At 45.2% G+C, this 18,034-nt stretch overlaps 1 protein-coding gene across 1 annotated transcript in view; it reads right to left on the bottom strand.

Moving 5' to 3' along the window:
- The window catches only part of stk32a (serine/threonine kinase 32A), an 80,831-nt gene that overhangs the window by 12,537 nt on the left and 50,260 nt on the right, over positions 1 to 18,034 (bottom strand). Inside the window, exons 6-8 of the mRNA XM_072661674.1 lie at positions 11,613 to 11,650; positions 3,897 to 3,986; positions 742 to 845 (exon numbers count right to left, since the gene is read on the bottom strand). Coding sequence (XP_072517775.1) covers positions 742 to 845; positions 3,897 to 3,986; positions 11,613 to 11,650 — 232 coding nt within the window. The remainder of the gene's footprint in view (positions 1 to 741; positions 846 to 3,896; positions 3,987 to 11,612; positions 11,651 to 18,034) is intronic.

Here is an 18,034-nt window from a genome sequence, read left to right as displayed (position 1 = left end):
AGTATAATGTAAGGACTAGATAGTATATGTAGAGCACCAGACAGTATCAGGTGAGCACCAGATAGTATTAAGTGAGCACCAGATAGTATTAATTAAGGACTAGATATTATATGTAGAGCACCAGACAGTATCAGGTGAGCACCAGATAGTATTAAGTAAGGACTAGATATTATATGTAGAGCACCAGATACTACTAGGTGAGCACCAGATACTATAAAGTAAGGACTAGGCAGTATAAGTTGATCACCATATGGTTTAAGGTGCGTACCAGATACTATTAGGTGAGCACCAGATACCATTAAGTAAGCACCAGATACCATTAAGTAAGCACCAGATAGTATAAGTTAAGCACCAGATGGTTTTAGGTGAGCACCAGATTAGGTGAGCATCATTTGGTTTCCTTACAGAAAATGACACATGCATACATTTAAACTATGTATCTGCTTATGTACTCTAAGTTAAACAGAAAAATATTTTGCTGATATTTGTAAAGCACTACAATATTCATCATATATAAAATTAATTGGATACAAAATGTATGATATATGTAAAACTATACAAACATCATGCACAAAATATAAATGTAAGAAAAATAAACATTTAATCACTTTTATAATAGAGATGTGTGGGTAGTGTGGATAACGCTTAAATTGGTAGAGAACTTTAATGTCCATAAAAGGTTCTCCCTGTATTTTTAGGAGTGTACAACATAAGCTCCAGCTGACCACAGGGAACTCTCACCTGTCCTCTGAGCAACTCATAAGCAGTTATGCCCAAAGACCACCAGTCCACTGCAAACGAGTAGCCTGGATGCGTTCCCTCAAATGGCTGGAAAAGCTCCGGAGCTGCAGAGGCACAGAAACATGTGACAGGACATAAAAATAGTATTTCTGCTTCTATTTCAGTCAGGAAATGGATTTTTGCTGTCAGTTTGGGATTCACAATAATATTCATTCATAAAATAAACATAGCACTTTCCCACAGCCTTTCTCTCTCATTTCTCACTCTTTCTTTCTTTCTGTCGTCGCCAAAAACTCAAATTAACACAAACTCAGATAACTAAAAACTCAAATCACAAAAACTCAAATTACAAAAACTCACATCACAAAAACTCAAATTACAAAAACTCACATCATCAAAAACTTGAATTGAAAAACTCAAATCACCAAAAACTGAAATCAACACAAACTCAAATCACAAAATCTTAAATACTCAAAAACTCAGATAACTAAAAACTCAAATCACAAAAACTCAAATTACAAAAACTCACATCACAAAAACTCAAATTACAAAAACTCACATCATCAAAAACTTGAATTGAAAAAAATCAAATAATCAAAAACTGAAATCAACACAAACTCAAATCACAAAATCTTAAATACTCAAAAACTCAAATCACTAAAAACTCAAATCACAACTAAAATTACAAAAACTCAAATCACAACAACTCAAATTACAAAAACTCAAATCACAAAAACGCACATCATCAAAAACTTGAATTGAAAAACTCAAATAATCAAAAACTCAAATCACAAAATCTTAAATACTCAAACTCAAATCAATAAAAACTCAAATCAATAAACTCAAATCACAACATTTCAAATCACTAAAAACTCAAATAATAAAAAACTCAAATCAATAAAAACTCAAATCACAAAATTTCAAATCACTAAAAACTCAAATAATCAAAAACTCAAATAAATACTTGACATGATGACATGATGGTCCTGAGGTGGATTTGAGGTGTAGTGTGCAGGTAAGTCTGTTAGACTGTACCTCATATGAACTTTTTGCATATTGTCAAATATGTGTGAAATTTGATGGTTCTCAGTGTTTCTTTAAATACATTCGGCATAAAACAATTTCCTAAATCTGTAGTCTGAACGTTTTATTGCATTTAGGGTGAGATTATCTCTTCACACACTGCTCTGGGTTACTTGGGGTCTCATTATAGAAAGCTGAGACTGTTCTGAATATTTAATGCTGCCTTTAAAGGTGAAAGGTGCAATATCAGACCCCAGAGGGTTAATATGTAAATACATATTTACTATTAGCATAAAGCTTTAATTTGACTTAATATGACTTAATTTATTTATAGCTGGTCCTGGTCCTCACCACTAAGGCGTCTCTCTACACCTTTTTCCCCACAGTTAACCCCTTAAACACCCTGTTTCCCACTGGCAGGCCAAAAGTGTTCTTACAGGCGTCTATTAGCTGAGAACAGCTCCGGCTGTTTGTACAGAAGTCACTGTAGATACTGAGTAATACACCTTAGTGTGTGATAAGCCTTGGAGTTATTTAAGGCCTGTCCTTCCAGCCTTATTCCACCTCATCTTTAGAGCATCGCGGATTCTGAATCCTCTCACTGGGAGAAATGGAGCTTTGTCCTGTGAAAGAAGAGCAGCTCAGAGAAACAGGTGCTGGGGGCTGATGAGGAAGTGGAGCTCCTTGTCCAGTCATAGGCCCTTAGGTGTGAGTGCGAGCGTGAGAGATAGAGCAAGAGAGGGCGAACGAAGCCAAGATCCGTAGTAATATATATATATATATATATATATATATATATATATATATATATATATATATTAATTATTTTTATTAATTTACATTTGTTTTATTATTTATTTTTTAATTCATTAACTCTTCATTATTTTATTCAGTATTATATAGACAGGTGTATGTCTATCTATCTGTCTGTCTGTCTGTCGATCTGTCTGTCTGTCTGTCTGTCTGTCAATCACACACCGTTTACAGTTGTATAAAATGTGGATGAGATTGAAAAGAATGTTAATACAAGTAATGATTAGTATGGATTAGTGTGTGTGTGTGTGTGTGTGTGTGTGTACATGCTTGTGTTTATTTCCTGGTAGATAAGAGCAGCACTACAGAGTCTGTCCCCACACACAAGTCCGTTGCAGTTTCTAATCGGTTACAATCGATCTGTCTGTCTGTCCATCTACCTCTATCAATCTATCTGTGTCTGTCTGTCTGTCTATCTATCTGTCTGTCTGTCTATCTATCTGTCTATCTCTATCTATCTATCTATCGATCTGTCTGTCTGTCCATCTACCTCTATCAATCTATCTGTGTCTGTCTGTCTGTCTATCTATCTGTCTGTCTGTCTATCTATCTGTCTATCTCTATCAATCTATCTGTGTCTGTCTGTCTGTCTATCTCTATCTATCTATCTATCTATCTATCTATCTATCTATCTATCTATCTATCTCTCTCTCTCTGTCTGTCTATCAATCAATCTGTCTGTCTGTCTGTCTGTTTATCTATCTCTCTATTGATCTATCTATCTATCGATCTGTCTGTCTATCTATCTATCTATCTATCTATCTATCTATCTATCTATCTATCTATTGATCTGTCTGCCTATCTGTCTATCAATCAATCAATCTATCTATCTGTCTGTCTGTCTGTCTGTCTGTCTGTCTGTCTCTCTATTGATCTATCTATCGGCCTGTCTGTCTATCTATCTATTGGTCTGTCTGCCTGTCTATATATCTCTCTATTGATCTATCTATCGGTCTGTCTGTCTGTCTATCTATCTATTGGTCTGTCTGTCTGTCTGTCTGTCTGTCTGTCTCTCTATTGATCTATCTATCGGCCTGTCTATCGATCTATCTATCGGCCTGTCTGTCTGTCTATCTATCTCTCTATTGATCTATCTATCGATCTGTCTGTCTGTCTGTTTATCTATCTATCTGTCTGTCTGTCTATCTCTCTATTGATCTATCTATCAGCCTGTCTGTCTATCTATCTATTGGTCTGTCTGTCTGTCTGCCTGTCTATCTATCTCTCTATTGATCTGTCTATCGATCTGTCTAAGGGGTTAATGGCAGGTGTAATCAGGCCCAATATGAACTATAAAGGTATTGGCTGGATGCTCTTACCCATGTATGGCTTTGTCCCAGCAATGGAAGTTGCCCTTAAGTCGTCCTTCACGATAGCAGCGATGTTAAAGTCAGTCAGATGGGCGTGGCCTGAGGACAAACAATTAATAGCAGAATAAACAATGACTCCCAAGCTGCAGTGGAATCATCATGACGAGGTTAATCACATGCAGTGTTCAACCCTGGGGGAGCCTGGGGAGTGTTAGCATAGTTAGCTACAGTAGCAACTGTCAATCCAGGCCACATTTGTGTTGGTAAGTAGAAGAGGAGATATTAGCTGGAGAGGAAAACTTTGGAATATCTCAGTGGAAGTCAGTGTAAATAGGTGTTACCCCTTTTTACAATTTGGAGCATTTCTATTGGTCCGTTCATCATTAAATTCTGACTCAGTGTAAAGAACAACTGCCAGATTCAGCTGATGTCAAATAAATAAGTGTAAAAAATGGAGACGCAAAATTTTAATCAATACACTATTTGGACAAAAGTATTGGGACACCTGCACATTAATATGCCATTAATATGGAGTCATCCCTCTTTGCAGCTCTACCAGCAGCAGCAGGTTTGGAGCTCTGCAGTTATTGAGTCAGTTGGAGGCTTTTCTGCACTATGAGAAAAGTCTGAGCTCAGCACTCGGCCCTGACCCCGCTCTGTAGCTTTACGTGGTCGGACACTCGGTGGACGCTGAGCTGCTCTCTGTGAGCTGTTCCTCCTAAACTCTTCCACTGTTCAATAATAACACCACTCACAGCTGATGGAGGAAGATCTAGGAGGGAAGGTCTAAATTTCACCAGCTAACTTGTTGTTGTTGGTGCAGCGGTGTCTCCTATTACATACAGAACCACGCTGGAGTTCAGTGAGCTCTTCAGAACCTCCCGTTCTTTCACTGATGTGTGGAGGAAAGGCAGACTACAGGGCTAGAGGCTTGATTTTATACACCTGTAGCAATGAAGCTGAAGCAAACACCTGAATTCAATGATTAAGCGGTGTGTCCCAATACTTTTGTCCATATAGTGTAGTGTAGTGTCTTAATATAATATTGTGGTGTCTGCCACTAGTAGGGGGGTGTAGTTATGCAGATCCCGGGTTAGGGGACAGTCTTGTTATGGCCAGATTCACAAAAGATTCACAAGGTTTTTGATTGACAGTGACGATATGGTCATGTGACTGTAATACACAATAGTAGATGTGGTCTTCTAAAGGTTAATTCACGACTACACACAGTGTGTATGAGTGTGTATGAGTGTGTATCTTCTCTGGACAGCTGCAGTGTTATTTGAAGATGTAGGGCAGAATGACTGTTAATGGGGGTAAACGGGGTGACATTGTGAGCAGTAGCCAGCAGCATTCACCTTACTGCAGCACCTCAGGGTGTGAGGGAACTGGAGCAGAGATGTGTGTGTGTGTCTGCATGTGTGTGTGTGTGTGGGGGGGGGGTTGTATGTACATGTGTCCCTGAGAGACGCACTGAGAAATAGAAGGCAGTGAGAGAAATACGCTATATTGACAAAAGTATTGGGACACCTGCTCATTCATTGTTTGTTCTGAAATCAACTGTCTCTACTGTCCAGGGAAAAAGGCTTTTTACTAGATTCTAGTAGATTGAATCTAGATTGCTGTGAGGATTTGATGGCATTCTGCACCAAGAGCATCAGTGAGGTCAGAACAGGGGCTAGGCAATCTGTGTGTGTGTGTGTGTGTGTGTGTGTATTTGCACATCTGTATCAGCAATGGGTGCAAGTTGCTGAATTCATTTATTAGAAGGGGTGTCCACAAACATTTGGACATGTTGTATATATACAGGAAGAAGAGAGATAATAGACAGAGCACAACAAACAGAGAGAGAGAGAGAGTTTCTGTGTGTTGGTGTGTGTGTGTGTGTGTGTGTGTGTGTGTGTGTTGGTGTGAATGCTAAGCAGTATAGTGCAGGACGCCATTACTTACGCAAACCAATCACACACACACACTGTACTGTTTTACACTGCATTACTGCACACACACACACACACACACACACACCCCTTCTTTCTGTTTGTCCTTTTGCCCTCTATCTCTCTCACCCTTTTCTCCATTTTAGCCTCTTTTTTTCTGTCTGTCTCTCTCTCTCCTGCTTCCTTCTCTCTCTCTCGCTCTCTCTCTCTCCTCCTTCCTTCTGTCTCTCTCTCATCCTTTCTTCTGTCTCTCTCTCCCTTCCTTCTCTCTCTCCTCCTTTCTTCTGTCTGTCTCTCTCCTTCTGTCTCTCTCTTTCCTGCTTCCTTCTCTCTCTTTCTCTCTCTCTCTCTCTCCTCCTTCCTTCTGTCTCTCTCTCCCTTCCTTCTCTCTCTCTCTCTCTCTCTCTCCCCTCCTTCCTTCTGTCTCTCTCTCATCCTTCCTTCTCTCTCTCTCTCTCTCTCTCTCTCTCTCTCCCTTCCTTCTCTCTCTCTCTCTCTCTTTCTCTCTCTCTCTCCTCCTTTCTTCTGTCACTCTCTCCCTTCCTTCTCTCTCTCTCTCTCTCTCTCTCTCTCTCTCTCTCCCTCTCTCTCCTCCTTCCTTCTGTCTCTCTCTCTCTCTCTCTCTCTCTCTCCCTCTCTCTCCTCCTTTCTTCTGTCTGTCTCTCTTCCTTCTGTCTCTCTCTCTCCTGCTTCCTTCTCTCTCTCTCTCTCTCTCTCTCTCTCTCTCTCTCTCTCTCCTCCTTCCTTCTGTCTCTCTCTCCCTTCCTTCTCTCTCTCTCTCTCTCTCTCTCTCTCTCTCTCTCTCTCTCTCTCTCTCTCCCCTCCTTCCTTCTGTCTCTCTCTCATCCTTCCTTCTCTCTCTCTCTCTCTCTCTCCCTTCCTTCTCTCTCTCTCTCTCTCTCTCTCTCTCTCTCTTTCTCTCTCTCTCTCTCCTCCTTTCTTCTGTCACTCTCTCCCTTCCTTCTCTCTCTCTCTCTCTCTCTCTCTCTCTCTCTCTCTCTCTCTCCCTCTCTCTCCTCCTTCCTTCTGTCTCTCTCTCTTTCTCTCTCTCCTCTTTCTTCTGTCTCTCTCTCTTTCTCGTTCACAGCATTCTCACTCTCTACATTACCCCTCTCTAATTCTCTCTGTCTCTATCTGTCTCACTCTCTCCATTATCTCACTCTCTCCCTACATTCTCTCTCTCTCTCCCTACATTACCCTCCGTCTTTCACAGCATTCTCTCTCTCTATATATATATATATTACCTCATCCTCTTTCTCTGCATTCTCACTCTGTCCATTATCTCTTTCTGTATTATCTCTCTCTACATTACCCCTCTCTATCTGTCTCACTCTCTCCATTATCTCTCGTCACCCCACACTGTCCCACCTCTCTGTCCATTATCTCTTTCTGTATTATCTCTCACTCTACATTACCCCTCTCTATCTGTCTCACTCTCTCCATTATCTCTTTCTGTATTATCTCTCACTCTACATTACCCCTCTCTATCTGTCTCACTCTCTCCATTATCTCTTTCTGTATTATCTCTCTCTCTACATTACCCCCTCTTTATCTGTCTCACTCTCTCCATTATCTCTTCCTATCTCTCGATCACCCTACACTGTCCCACCTCACTGTCAATTATCTCTTTCTGTACACTATCCCTCCCCCCCCCCTCCCTCTCCCTCTCCCCCCCCTCTCTCTCTAAACTCTGGGTTCTGGCGCTCAGTCTGGTAGAAAGGACGTTTGGGGTGTTAATGTGTTTCAGGCTCTGGGGAGTGGATCAGTAAACTTGCTCAGCAGTGGAGAATCTCCCCCAAATGCACCAACTTCCTGTGAGTCAGCACTTTCTGCAGCCCCGACCACCATGCCTCAGAGGTTCATGTGTGTGTGTGTGTGTGTGTCTGAGTGACAGACAGAAAGTAGACCTGGCCGATCACCTCTATTATCTGTGTGTTGAGTCGGTGACTGACAGCTGTGTTCATTAAAGCAGCAGTATGTAGAACCATTCTGCCTGCTGAATGGCCTCTAGGATCATACTGTTTTTTTGAGTAGACTGGTCCAGTTGAGAAACTCCAGCTAAATCAGAACTCTGCTGCCAGGGAACAAGAGGGAACGGCACTCCAGTCGCAGCCCCACTCCCCCAGCTTCCTGTATCTTTTAGAACTGATGTTAAAGGCCTGTTACTTGTATATAAAGCTCTAAATGGTTTAGCACCCTCTTACATCCCTGAGTCTCTGTCCTTTTATGTCCCTCTGCGAGCCCTCAGGTCCTCTACAGCAAGCCTGTTAAACAGCCCGAAAGTGCCCCAGAATAAAACAGCAGGCTGGTGAATCAGCCTTCGCCACCTACGGCCCAGACTGTGGAACACGCTACCAAAAAGTGGCAGAAAAGTTCAGTGGATATTTTTGAACAACCAGAACTTTTTTATTATTCACATTTTTAATTTAATAAAAAAATAATAATTACTTTTTTATCATTTTATTATAATTTTTTTATGATTTCCCCCCAGTTTTTATTGACCTTGCTTGGGTAGTCTGTTGTATCTATTACCCTTGATTTGATCTTGTGCATTATTATTGTTTTCTAATTCTATTGAAATAATCTTTATTATTTTTATTATTATTATTATTATTATTATTATTATTATTATAGGTGCTTGTTCAGTCTCTGGTCATTTAAAACTCGACTACAGCAACACCTCTCAGGCTGGTCTCCCTTTGTGCACCATCAGACCCCTGCAGCTGATCCAGAACACAGCGGTACGGGTCGGGTCGTCTTCAACGTTTCTAAGTTCAGCCATGTTCAGCTCCTCCTCCTCCTCTGCTGCGCTCTCCTCACTGTAGCTTCCTGTAGCTGCTGCCCAGGTCGTCAGATTCAGACCCCTGACTCTGGCCTACAAAGCCAAGACTGGACCAGCCAGCCCCTCCGTACTTGATGGCGATGGTCAAAAGCCTGATCTGCACCAAGAGCCCTTCCAGCTTCAAGTACAGACTGAAGACCCTCCTCTTAGCTAGCTACACCTCATAGCCTCGTAGCTGCGGTGCAAAGCTAAAACCTTTAAACATGCATATGTCTGAGTGTGTGTGCGTGAGTGTGAGTGTGAGGTGTCACGTGCCTGTCATGAAGCGACTGCAAGCTTCACTCTTCTCCACTCCTTCATTTTTCATATTCCTCGCTACGCTACATTAGGCAGGGAAATGGAGCCATATTTTATAAAGCTGTCAGCATCGTAACTCCGGCAGAGCGGCAGACAGCAGCGCAGACCCTCACAGACCAACTACTTCACCATCACTCACTACTGAACAAATGAAAGCCCCATTCCAAAGGGGCTGTGACGTCTGAGATGGGGAGGTGGGACGGGGTGGCGGGCCCAGTTCACTGTATTTGTGCTTCCAAGATGTCGGTTGGTTTTTTCAGTGAGGACATCTTTCAAGCTATTTTTTTCATGGTTTTCCGCTGTTGGATTTGTTGGAAGTTGGGCGGGGCTAAATTTGGCCCATCTGATGTCAGATCGGCCAATCTCGAGCTTACAGCGCCTCCCTAAAGTGGAAATACTCCAGTGTAACCCATTTCCCCCCAATTTGGATCTTCAATTATCCAACCCATCCATATCCTCCCCATCACATGCAATGCTCCCGACACTGGGAGGGTGAAGACCGACCCAAGCCTCCTCCAACACATGCGCAGCCAGCCAGTGCGCCTCTTTCCGAATTCGGAGGAAAGCCCAGTGAACCCGGCTCTGATGCATCGGCCAGCAGACGCCAGTCCCAGCCAGCACTGCACTGGAGTGATGTGGGGGGGCAAGAGAGAGGCATCTACCCACCCTGGAGAGTGCAAAGCCAACCTGCTGTCTTACAGGAGGCCGAATGGGTAGCTAAGTGTTTCCCATGGTGTTGCTATTGGTAGCCAGGTGGTTGCTGGTGGTTGCACTAGATGCTATAGTGTATACACAGTGGTCGTAATAGTATTTCAGGTGGTTGCTATGGTATCCCTGGTGGTTGCTATGGTGTCGTACACAAACATTAAAGCCACATGTGGTGTATATTCCACAGAAACAGAGGCTTTTGCAGCGCTTGTTGTTTCACATCAGACGCACCAGTCATCTGGGCAGGGGCCTTTCCAAAGCAAGCGGCTTTTTTCAGCAGCTGTTTTATTGATGGAGAACCGGGGTCTCGGCTTCATCATTTCTGTTATGTACTGCAGGCTGGGTCAGTGAATGCCTGTCTGCTTTTTAAGCAAAACATTGTGGCAGGCCATTATAACTTTAATTTACCCCAAAGACAACATCCGTCAACTAATAGAAGCTGATAACAGGCACAGTGATGCGGCGCGATATTACTGTGCCGTAGCGCTGATGTGGACATCCAGACTATGGCTTTTCAATAAAGACTATCTCTGGGAATTGGAAAGTTCCAATCAGTCAATAAAATGCCGACAATCCACAAGACATGACCATCTCTGATAGACCTAATCCAGCTCAAATAGAGCTCTGCAAGCGATTATCATCGTATATAGTGTTGCTGTCATGCAGGAACCCAGATTAACATTCCGTCAAACAGTGAAAACCAACAAAAAGGGTAAAACTTCCATAGACAGACCAACAGACGGAAAGATAGAGAGAGAGACACTGAGGGAAAGTGAGAGCTAGAGAGAGAGAGAGAGAGAGAGAGAGAGAGACAGAAAAGGGCAGACCTTTCCCTGAGTTCTCAGCCTGTGTGTATGTGTGCAGTGTTTGTGCATGTGTGTGTGTGTGTTGTGTGTGTAGGAGACAGGGTCATAACTCTCTCTACATTAATATTCCTCTCTCATTATCATACTGATTAAGAATGATGAACTGGGTGTGTTTGCCCTCGCTGGCTTTGTTTCTAACAGCAGCACCTGTTAGGCCTTCAGAGAGGAAACACTCCATAAATTACCTTCACTTATACTTGAAGTAGACAGCGATCATATCAATAATCAATAATCAATAATGTGCTGTATGGCTGTATTTCCATAACATGATGAAACTGTTCTGTTCCTCAGTACAGAATTAAAGGCTTTGACTTTCAATAACTTGCTATAGTACGCTTCAGTACACCTCAGTACTCTTCAGTACACCCCAGTACACCTCAGTACTCTTCAGTACACCTCAGTACTCTTTAAGAAAACCCCAGTACATCTCAGTACTCTTCAGTATACCTCAGTACTCTTCAGTACACCTCAGTACTCTTCAGTACACCCCAGTACACCTCAGTACTCTTCAGTACACCTCAGTACTCTTTAAGAAAACCCCAGTACATCTCAGTACTCTTCAGTATACCTCAGTACTCTTCAGTACACCTCAGTACTCTTCAGTATACCTCAGTACTCTTCAGTACACCCCAGTACATCTCAGTACTCTTCAGTATACCTCAGTACTCTTCAGTATACCTCAGTACTCTTCAGTACACCCCAGTACATCTCAGTACTCTTCTGTAAACCTCAGTACTCTTCAGTACACCCCAGTACATCTCAGTACTCTTCAGTACACCTCAGTACATCTCAGTACTCATCAGTACATCTCATTACTCCTCAACACACCTCAGTCATCGTCAGTACATCTGTGTCTCCTTCGTAGCCCTACCCTCTCGTTATCCTCCCCAGGTGTTCCTGTTTGTGTCTTGTGCTCTTATACGCCTGTGTGGGATTGTTGATGTTGATGTCTGTGGTGCTTGTTCTCCGTGTTAGCCTTCTTTTAAATATTCAGCAGCTTTAAGCTGTGGTGGGATTTCTACTGATGATTTTAGTGGGGTTTCCAAAACCAGACAGCAACGTTTAAGCTACTCACCGTGTTCGTCCAGTAAGATGTTGTCTGGCTTGACGTCTCTGTGCCAACAGAAAGAAAAGCTCAGTTAGAGAAAAGCATGCCTGTTAAACTGTCAGAACTGTAGAGAACTGTCTGTTCTCTGGGCTGACTGACTATATCTGGTACTCGTCAGCACACCTCAGTACTCTTTAGTACACCTCATTACATCTCAGTACTCTTTAGTACATCTCAGTACTCTTCAGTACACCTCAGTACTCTTTAGTACACCTCATTACATCTCAGTACTCTTTAGTACATCTCAGTACTCTTCAGTACACCTCGGTACTCTTTAGTACACCTCATTACATCTCAGTACTCTTTAGTACATCTCAGTACTCGTCAGCACACCTCAGTACTCTTTAGTACACCTCATTACATCTCAGTACTCTTTAGTACATCTCAGTACTCTTCAGTACACCTCAGTACTCTTTAGTACACCTCATTACATCTCAGCACTCTTCAGTACACCTCAGTACTCTTCAGTACACCTCAGTACTCTTTAGTACACCTCACTACACCTCAGTACTCTTCAGTACACCTCAGTACTCTTCAGTACACCTCAGTACTCTTTAGTACATCTCACTACATCTCAGTACTCTTCAGTACACCTCAGTACTCTTTAGTACACCTCATTACATCTCAGCACTCTTCAGTACACCTCAGTACTCTTCAGTACACCTCAGTACTCTTTAGTACACCTCACTACACCTCAGTACTCTTCAGTACACCTCAGTACTCTTTAGTACACCTCATTACATCTCAGCACTCTTCAGTACACCTCAGTACTCTTCAGTACACCTCAGTACTCTTCAGTACATCTCAGTACTCTTCAGTACACCTCACTACATCTCAGCACTCTTCAGTACACCACAGTACTCTTCAGTACACCTCAGTACTCTTCAGTACATCTCAGTACTCTTTAGTACATCTCAGTACTCTTCAGTACACCTCAGTACTCTTTAGTACACCTCACTACATCTCAGCACTCTTCAGTACACCTCAGTACTCTTCAGTACATCTCAGTACTCTTTAGTACTTCTCTAGGCTGACTGACTATATCCGGTACTCGTCAGCACACCTCAGTACTCTTTAGTACACCTCATTACATCTCAGTGCTCTTTAGTACATCTCAGTACTCTTCAGTACACCTCAGTACTCTTTAGTACACCTCACTACACCTCAGCACTCTTCAGTACACCTCAGTACTCTTCAGTACATATCAGTACTCTTTAGTACATCTCAGTACTCTTCAGTACACCTCAGTACTTTTTAGTACACCTCAGTACTCTTTAGTAAACCTCACTACATCTCAGTACTCTTCAGTATACCTCAGTACTCTTTAGTAAACTTCACTACATCTCAGTACTCTTCAGTACATCTCAGTACTCTTCAGTACACCTCAGTACTCTTTAGTACACCTCACTACATCTCAGTACTCTTCAGTACACCTCAGTACTCTTTAGTACACCTCACTACATCTCAGTACTCTTCAGTACACCTCAGTACTCTTTAGTACACCTCACTACATCTCAGTACTCTTCAGTACACCTCAGTACTCTTTAGTACACCTCACTACACCTCAGTACTCTTCAGTACACCTTACTACGCCTCAGTACTCTTCAGTACACCTTACTACGCCTCAGTACTCTTCAGTAGTGAGCGGTTCTCTGGTTTTAAGACTAAGGCAAAATTGTGCACATACATATTTGCCATAGTGTCACTTTAAGAGGAAGTAGATGTTACCTTCGTCAACAGACTCGACACAAATGAATTAAGTCAGGATTGCAGTCCTGGACCTGCTGGTGTATAATTAAATGCAAATGTAATCCATTACATAACCTAAATATGTGATTAATTTTAAAGCTTAAACTAACAGCAAGATCTCCAGACCTCTGAGAGTTCAATTTAAAAGAGCATGAAAAAGCAGACCCTGTGTCAGCTTACGGTTTCAGCATAAAGAAGAGAGCGAGAGAGAGAGAGAGCGAGAGAGAGAGAGACGTCCTGGTGAGAAAAAAGAGCAGCATCAGCTCAGACAGTGAGCCCCAGCAAAAGAAACACAAGCTGAAAATGTGAGCGCTGTCAGACGCAATTATACCCCTTGTCTGTCATGACTGGACTTTACAGATGAGGACGGACAGCGAAGGAGGACGTTGCTCAGGCGACACAATGGGCTAAGAGAGGTCTAATATGACGGACACTACCCGTATAGATAAGTTACAGTCTGTAACTGTACAACTGGACACAAGCGTGGTGGAACGAACCTCTCGCTGGGTGCCCGAACGGCAGAGTGACTCGCTGTCTTCGAACCCAGACTAAAGACCCTCCTCGGGCTGGGTATCGTGGTCTCCATACTGACCTGTATTTTGTAGCATCTAAGCTTAGAGGGATCTTTTGGACTCTAGGCCATACAAACTAGCAAAGACGAACAGTGAACAGTGAGCTGAACTTCTGTAAGTCGCTCTGAAGAGAAGAGCGTCTGCTGAAGGCCTTCAGTGTAGTGCTCAAGAATACCACCAAGGACTGAGTGATGCTGGGTGAGGTCGGCTGGTGCGCTAACACTGCGGTAGTGATGCTGGGTGAGGTCGGCTGGTGCACTAACACCATGGTAGTGATGCTGGGTGAGGTCGGCTGGTGTGCTAATACTGCGGTAGTGATGCTGGGTGAGGTCGGCTGGTGCGCTAACACTGCGGTAGTGATGCTGGGTGAGGTCGGCTGGTGCACTAACACCATGGTAGTGATGCTGGGTGAGGTCGGCTGGTGCGCTAACACTGCGGTAGTGATGCTGGGTGAGGTCGGCTGGTGCACTAACACTGCGGTAGTGATGCTGGGTGAGGCCAGCTGGTGCACTAACACCATGGTAGTGATGCTGGGTGAGGTCGGCTGGTGCGCTAACACTGCGGTAGTGATGCTGGGTGAGGTCGGCTGGTGCACTAACACTGCGGTAGTGATGCTGGGTGAGGCCAGCTGGTGCACTAACACCATGGTAGTGATGCTGGGTGAGGTCGGCTGGTGCGCTAACACTGCGGTAGTGATGCTGGGTGAGGTCGGCTGGTGCGCTAACACTGCGGTAGTGATGCTGGGTGAGGCTGGCTGGTGCCCTAACACTGCGGTAGTGATGCTGGGTGAGGTCGGCTGGTGCACTAACACCATGGTAGTGATGCTGGGTGAGGTCGGCTGGTGCGCTAACACTGCGGTAGTGATGCTGGGTGAGGTCGGCTGGTGCACTAACACTGCGGTAGTGATGCTGGGTGAGGTCGGCTGGTGCGCTAACACCATGGTAGTGATGCTGGGTGAGGCCAGCTGGTGCACTAACACCATGGTAGTGATGCTGGGTGAGGTCGGCTGGTGCGCTAACACTGCGGTAGTGATGCTGGGTGAGGTCGGCTGGTGCGCTAACACTGCGGTAGTGATGCTGGGTGAGGCTGGCTGGTGCCCTAACACTGCGGTAGTGATGCTGGGTGAGGTCGGCTGGTGCACTAACACCATGGTAGTGATGCTGGATGAGGTCGGCTGGTGCGCTAACACTGCGGTAGTGATGCTGGGTGAGGTCGGCTGGTGCACTAACACTGCGGTAGTGATGCTGGGTGAGGTCGGCTGGTGCGCTAACACCATGGTAGTGATGCTGGGTGAGGTCGGCTGGTGTGCTAACACCATGGTAGTGATGCTGGGTGAGGTCGGCTGGTGCACTAACACCATGGTAGTGATGCTGGGTGAGGCCGGCTGGTGTGCTAATACTGCGGTAGTGATGCTGGGTGAGGTCGGCTGGTGCGCTAACACTGCGGTAGTGATGCTGGGTGAGGTCGGCTGGTGCGCTAACACTGCGGTAGTGATGCTGGGTGAGGTCAGCTGGTGCGCTAACACTGCGGTAGTGATGCTGGGTGAGGTTGGCTGGTGCACTAACACCATGGTAGTGATGCTGGGTGAGGCCGGCTGGTGTGCTAATACTGCGGTAGTGATGCTGGGTGAGGTTGGCTGGTGCGCTAACACTGCGGTAGTGATGCTGGGTGAGGTCGGCTGGTGCGCTAACACTGCGGTAGTGATGCTGGGTGAGGTCAGCTGGTGCGCTAACACTGCGGTAGTGATGCTGGGTGAGGCTGGCTGGTGCCCTAACACCATGGTAGTGATGCTGGGTGAGGTCGGCTGGTGCGCTAACACCATGGTAGTGATGCTGGGTGAGGCCAGCTGGTGCGCTAACACCATGGTAGTGATGCTGGGTGAGGCCGGCTGGTGCACTAACACTGCGGTAGTGATGCTGGGTGAGGTCGGCTGGTGCACTAACACCATGGTAGTGATGCTGGGTGAGGCCGGCTGGTGTGCTAATACTGCGGTAGTGATGCTGGGTGAGGTCGGCTGGTGCGCTAACACTGCGGTAGTGATGCTGGGTGAGGTCGGCTGGTGCGCTAACACTGCGGTAGTGATGCTGGGTGAGGTCAGCTGGTGCGCTAACACTGCGGTAGTGATGCTGGGTGAGGTCGGCTGGTGCACTAACACCATGGTAGTGATGCTGGGTGAGGCCGGCTGGTGTGCTAATACTGCGGTAGTGATGCTGGGTGAGGTCGGCTGGTGCGCTAACACTGCGGTAGTGATGCTGGGTGAGGTCGGCTGGTGCGCTAACACTGCGGTAGTGATGCTGGGTGAGGTCAGCTGGTGCGCTAACACTGCGGTAGTGATGCTGGGTGAGGCTGGCTGGTGCCCTAACACCATGGTAGTGATGCTGGGTGAGGTCGGCTGGTGCGCTAACACCATGGTAGTGATGCTGGGTGAGGCCGGCTGGTGCGCTAATACTGCGGTAGTGATGCTGGGTGAGGTCGGCTGGTGTGCTAACACCATGGTGGTGATGCTGGGTGAGGTCGGCTGGTGCGCTAACACTGCGGTAGTGATGCTGGGTGAGGTCGGCTGGTGCGCTAACACCATGGTAGTGATGCTGGGTGAGGTCGGCTGGTGCGCTAATACTGCGGTAGTGATGCTGGGTGAGCATTTTCCCAATTGAAACTCTCGACTGAAAAACTTTGACAGACCCCCTCCCCCCCACTCTGTCTTTGGAGAATACTGCCTGGTCCCCCGCTAATTTGAGTTTGAGACTCTGATCTACAGGAATCTATTCAGCAACCTCTACAAATAGCTCCTACTACAGGTCAGCTTATAGAACTACACACTATACCAGCTCCCTCTTCTCCCACCTGCAGCCTGTTTTCTGCAAAACAACAAAACCTAAAGGACTTGAACCAAAAAGCCATGATTCCCTGGCAGTTCGGCCTCACCTTCCCCCTATAACTTCAACATCCAATGCCCAGGTCATCAAATCTGGGCCTTTAATCCAGTGAAATGAAAGAAATATCTAAAGTAATTGATTGACCATGTTGTGTCACACCTACCAGTGATCACAAAGCCTAGGAATGGAAACTGTATTTAAGGTCCAGATTTGAAGCCCTCTGATCGAACAGCTAGCCGGCTGTAGGTTGAGTAGGCAGGTATACCTATGTTGTTTTTCATGGCATCACAAAAGCAATCCACGCAGCACTGTACTACATCCTAAAGAAAGTTCCCAGTCTTCAGAGTGCACACAGGTCCACTGCTCCTCAGATCAATGCTATAGGGCTTCATACCCTTCTCGCCCAGTGGTTCCCACCCCTGGTCCTGGAGGACCCCTCCTGCCCTGCACATGGTAGTGTTTCACCTGCTCCCAACATACCTGATCCAGCTAATCAGCTAATTGCTAAGCTCCTCCTAGGCTGACGGCAGTGTATTAGAGCAGGGAACCACTTGCTCCCAACGTACAGAGCAGGGGGTCCTTCAGGACCGGGGAGCCACTGCTCTGGCCCCACTTGCGAGATCTCTGGGTCATGTTTGGCTGCTCCATGGCATCCCTTTTTATCAGCAGTGCTTTTCTATGGAGATTATTGATTATAGATACATTGTGTATGTGTGTGTGTGTGTGTGTGTGTGTGTGTGTGTGTGTGTGTGCAAGTGAACATCTGCGGCTATATTTTCTTTAGTAGTTACTAAATGATAAGCCTTAATAGCAAATCCAAAATGAAAAAGTCTAGAGCTTAAGGGGTTAACCTGCATCCTCCAGTCTGAATCCATTTCAGTCTTAGTCTGCATCCTCAAAAATGCCCCTTAAATTAGTATCGGTTGATTAACATATGAAAGTCCAGTGCTGGCCGATGGTGTAGAAGCTCAAAGCGCTCCTGTGAGGCCCCCAGCCTCAGGTGTGTGGAAGGAAAGGTCAAACATGCTGCGGCTAATTGGCTGACATTTGCCTTCAGCTCATCTGGAAGGATCTGAGTGTCGCTGGGAAGCAACAGGCTGCACTAAGATAAAACAAGCGCCGAGCAGTGGTGGGCAGAAGATCCTAAACCGGTGTTAACGTGTAGTTATTTCGGTAAAACATTAATAATAAT

Source organism: Salminus brasiliensis, chromosome 18, assembly GCF_030463535.1.
Source record: "Salminus brasiliensis chromosome 18, fSalBra1.hap2, whole genome shotgun sequence".
In the NCBI taxonomy this organism is placed as follows: Eukaryota; Metazoa; Chordata; class Actinopteri; order Characiformes; family Bryconidae; genus Salminus; species Salminus brasiliensis.
The sequence above is the reverse complement of the archived record's forward strand: the minus strand, read 5'-3'. Positions and strand labels throughout refer to the sequence as shown.